At 33.1% G+C, this 4,883-nt stretch overlaps 1 protein-coding gene across 1 annotated transcript in view; it reads right to left on the bottom strand.

The window, feature by feature from the left end:
• LOC117173650 (exosome complex component RRP45) overlaps positions 1-4,883 on the bottom strand; it is a 49,694-nt gene that overhangs the window by 8,878 nt on the left and 35,933 nt on the right. Inside the window, exons 6-8 of the mRNA XM_033362291.1 lie at positions 2,448-2,584; positions 2,163-2,287; positions 1,880-2,018 (exon numbers count right to left, since the gene is read on the bottom strand). Of these exons, the coding sequence (XP_033218182.1) occupies positions 1,880-2,018; positions 2,163-2,287; positions 2,448-2,584 (401 nt within the window). The remainder of the gene's footprint in view (positions 1-1,879; positions 2,019-2,162; positions 2,288-2,447; positions 2,585-4,883) is intronic.

Genomic DNA, 4,883 nt, shown 5'->3' on the forward strand with positions numbered 1-4,883 from the left:
CAGAAACCCTTGGTACAGGGACCCTCTATCCGCAACCCGAGGACGCGTTCGGTGGCTTTGTCATAGGCCCTTCGGTTTGATTCTAGAGGAATCGAAACCGAATATATATATTACTAAATGTACAGTAGACTTAACATCTTTCATACTGATAATCTTTTCACTATTTTAACGATTAATACAATATACAAAATATTAAAAATTATACTTTTTATCATTTCTTGTGTATTTTTATTATAATGTTATAATACATTAGAATCATTCAAGGAATCAAAAATAGAAAAACTATTATTTATATTGACATTTTAGAACTTTAAGTTTATTTGCCTTGAAGACGTATTCTTGATATTTTACCATTTTACTCTGCTTGAATATTAAAATCCTTAAAAAGAAATTTCCAGTATTTTTAAGGTCTATTTTTTAACTCTCGAAAATTTTAAATTCTAGAAACAGTTAATCTTGGCTTAATTCAAGCTCAAAGTTTTAAAAATATCCACAAATGTTCAAAATATTACAAATACTGCGAAAAATACTACATCTCCCATGTTTCTTATCAGCTTTCATTTAAATGTAGGGCGTGGCGCTAGTGGCGCCAGTGTTTCATCTTCTGCCGACCTTCACAAAACTGTCTCAGTGCATTTGCATGGCGAGTCACCCCCCTGCTTATACCTACGTAGTCTAGCAGTGGAAACATGTAGTCTTTGTTTAACGGAATGCAATTCTGTTTATATAATTTCGTAGGTGTTGCGTGAAAGAAGGATGAAAATCACCTCATAAGTCAAATTTCGGGCCCTCTTCCCTTTCCTAACTTGGTTTAAACGATGTGTTTATAACTATTTTTTGTTGTTGAATCAAGGCAACCCTACCAAAAGAACTCTCTGAGTTTTCTTTAGCGAAATAGCTTGGCCCATTTGAGTCTATAAACAAAGTCGATTTGAAACAAAATAGTCTCGGAGATAGTTTGAGAGATTTGGGTCCTTTGCAAGATCCTTTTAGTGGTCGTTTTAAGAGTGGTGCGACGGTAATATAATGTTCCTTTTGTATTCGTCACATACGGGGCGGGCAGAGTTATTTATAGTAGTTAGTCGTGGCTAATCCGCTCTCCCTTTTTAAATTTCTCTTCAAATTATTAACACTTTTTTTTAATTGATGAATTTTCTCATTATACTTATTTATAATTATAACTTATATACTGATATACAATTTTCTAGTTGAATTCAAAAATGTTGTCTTTTTTGGCGTATCTCATTCCATTTACGAGAAACGTTCTATTAATTCCAATTTTAAGCATTAAAAAAAAAGTTAGATATCTGAAGTCATCGAAACCCATAGATTCCGAATTATTATGTTTTAGGCTGTTAACTATGAAATTAAAAATAATCTACTTCTTAATTTTAATCCGAAAGCTAAACAAAGGACCCTTGAGTGTCGGCTACTCTTTTCAGATAGCCTTAAACGATAGCCTTAAACGAGCCTTTAAACGAGCTTCCTGGACCTTTAAAAATATCTACCTGAGTGCCTGCGGAGAATTTCTTTGGGATTCTTTGACCTAAAGAATTTTTAGTATATACTCAAAGATTCTTTTCGGTAGGGAAAAATTCCATCGTAATCTTAAGTTTGGTAGAGAATGCTTCGAAGTTGTTTTAACGTTTCTGAATTCACGGACAGCATAATCGAAGTTGACTTATTTCCAGCTGCACCTTTTCAGAGACTTAATTCGTCGCGCCAAAACGGGCAAATAATATTGTTTGTTTTTTTTCAAAAATGTTGTCGTAAAGATTGTTTCTAGATAAAATGCAGTATTTTAATTTGAAATTAAAATGAGAAGAACTCTATCATCGGCAGTATATATGTAATTCAGGAGGACAATAATTGTACTTACCTATGTCAGCTAAAACTTTTCTTGTTGTCGTCACTTCCAAAACTTCCACATCTTTTGTATGCTCTTCTTCGCCGTCTTCTTCTTCCGATGAATCTGAATTCTGCCAAGTATTGTGACCACCCATGCCAATTAATTTAGTCTGTAAAAAATAAAAGTATTAAGTGTATATTGATAGAGGCATTCTTTTTAAAGTGTGTAATACTGAAAATAGTATGCATGACCTTAAAAAAATGTAATCGAATAAAAGTAAAAATATAAAATAGAACGATCATTTTCATCGAACCTTGTCTTCGAACAAATCCGCCGATCCCTCCCCTGTTTTTACAACTACTGAGTTGTATTCTATTTCGTCTGATTCCATCTCCATTTCTTCTTTTTCCTTATTTTGTTCAATGTCCTCATCTGAATCTATAATAAATAAAGTCGAGTGAAAGGTTTTTAATGACAGATTTTCATAACTGGATGCTACTTGAATTTCAAATTTTTCATATTGTTGTGCTCTCAAGATATTGAATGGAGTTTTACTACAATGGCAACGATTAGAAGAAAAAATTGTTTTTCATCAAACCTGGAATTTCCGGTTTAAGTCCAGCATGCCAATCGGATAATTTAATACAGATTTTTTCGTCCATTAGTGTAGTCATTTTGTCATCTGTAATGCAATCTTTGAATCTAAGAGCACCGCTATTTTTTAATTTTGTATACCTGAAGATAAAATCATTATTTTACTAACAATATTTCTGTATTTTTAGTTAAAATTGCAAAATTTCTAATTATGCGTGAAAAATGAGATTTTGTATGCATGAAGAGCGGATGCAAAATAGCTTATTTAACAACAATAAAATAAATAAATCAGCGCATGCGCAGTTCGAGATTCAAAGTTTTCGCTCCCTTGAAAAAAAAACAACTAATTTCTTTCCCATGAAGCGAAAACGTTGAATAGCGAACTGCGCATATACTACGGTTTGTTTCTTTCATTATTCTGAAATCAGCTATTCTGCGCGAGCTCTTCAGGTATGCAAAATCCCACTTTTTTTACTACAGGTGTTATCAAAAATATCGTGTGCGTCATGGTAGAGAGACAATTTAACTCGTGTGATGAAAATATCAGATTCATCGAAATCGCTATATGGGGCCTAACATTTTTATATCGGCAATCTTATTCAAACTTTGTCAGATTGTAGTAATAGTGGACCTCTTTAAATTTTCTAAAGGGGCACATCTAGTACAAAGGTGTGTCAAGATACAGGGGCCCACATTTTCGATGATTCACGCCGACCGCTAACATTCAATTGTACAAAACTCCTGATAAACTTATAAAATTTCACTTTTTCATGAGGATTTTATAAAGGTATTTTAACAAGGTTTACACTAAAAATAATCATTAAACATTGAAAAAATTATTTCACCTTGATTTTTCATTTAAACAAAGGTTTTTGAGGTTTTCGTCAAAATCGGCATTTTTTTCAATTATTATTTGGTTTTATGTGAAAAATGACTTTCGTGGATTCCATAAAATGTCGACGTTTTGAGGCACCCTGAGCCAGAAAAAATAATTTTTACGTCGGTGACTGTCTGTCGTCGTTGTTGTCGTTGTAGTATTTAAACACGGTAACATTTGCAGAAATTATTCGATTGGATTCTCCTTTGGCAAATTTTATAAGGATATGAAAAGAAAGGACGTGTTCATTAGCTAGCTTTTTTTGAAGAAATTTTAAAAAGTTATAGCATTATGAAAATTTTTGAGACCACTTTTTTAACATTTGAAATTTTTTCGACAGCTATTTATAGCAGATCAAAATACAAACAATTTCTCCCCATTCGTTTTTTTTATAAAATAAAAATTACTAAAGTTTTAGCATTTTCAAAAACCAAACGAAAATTAACATTTGAAGCCACACAAAGCGTCATATAGAAAAAAGTCAAGAGAAGAAAAACGTTTCTTTTTCAAGGCCCTACAAGATTGTCTAAACAACTTTTTAAATTTTGCTAAAAATAAATCGAAATGTCAAATTTTTATCACGAAAAAGGCGAATGAAAAAGCAACAACTCCATTTTGTAGAAAGCAAAGTAAGATACGAAAAGAGATAGATTGACAAATATTATGCAACTAAAAAAGGATAGCAAATTTTCAGGAATTACTTTTTTGTAGGATAAGTAGTTTTTTTTATTTTTCAAAAACAACATTAAATGAAAAAAATATATTTGAGTACGACAGACTCTACGAGAATAAGTATAAAAGTATAAATAATACAATGTATTATATTTTATGTAACAATGTTGAGGATAATGTATAAAATTTAACATTTTGGGCTAAATCGAGAGCGAAGCACGAGATACGTGATGAAAATGTGATCGCTAAAGCTGAAAGAGCTTTAACAAAAGAGAGTTCACAATCGCGAAATTGCAGTTGTCGATTCGTTGATTTTTAATTTTGAAAGGTCTGTGCAAGACTGTAGGATAAATGAGCGCGAATATGCGAATGTACAAATGTGAGAAAAATACAAAGTCCGAGAGCGTAGCGCGAGGTAAATAGAATATCGAGCGCGAAGCACGAGATAAATACATCATCGAGCGCGAAGCGCCACAACCAACAATAGCGCACCGTAGTCGCGCTCATACTTGCGAGCGAAGCGAGCCGCGCTTGATGAGAATGTGCCCGCGCAGTAGGCAGATTTTTTCTGTTGAAAAGCATCCCAAAACGGATATGTGATGAAAAATATTAATTGAGTTGCAGGAGGTTGTACCAGCACGGGTGCCCTGCGTCAACTAGCTAGAGCGCTGCTGGGCGTTTTGTAGTATTTTAGTAGTTCTAATACTTATACAAAATGATTTAGTTATTTTCAATATTAAATTTTCAATACGGTTCCATTGTAGGAAAACGATAGTTAATAATACAATAATAAACTACCAGGTGTATACATATGAAACCGGTATTGCCATCTAGCGGCCAGTAGGCACACTTGTAGGCACTGTCGGAACTTACCATTTGTGCTAATTGGCG

Source organism: Belonocnema kinseyi, chromosome 5 (assembly GCF_010883055.1).
Source record: "Belonocnema kinseyi isolate 2016_QV_RU_SX_M_011 chromosome 5, B_treatae_v1, whole genome shotgun sequence".
Lineage (NCBI taxonomy): Eukaryota > Metazoa > Arthropoda > Insecta > Hymenoptera > Cynipidae > Belonocnema > Belonocnema kinseyi.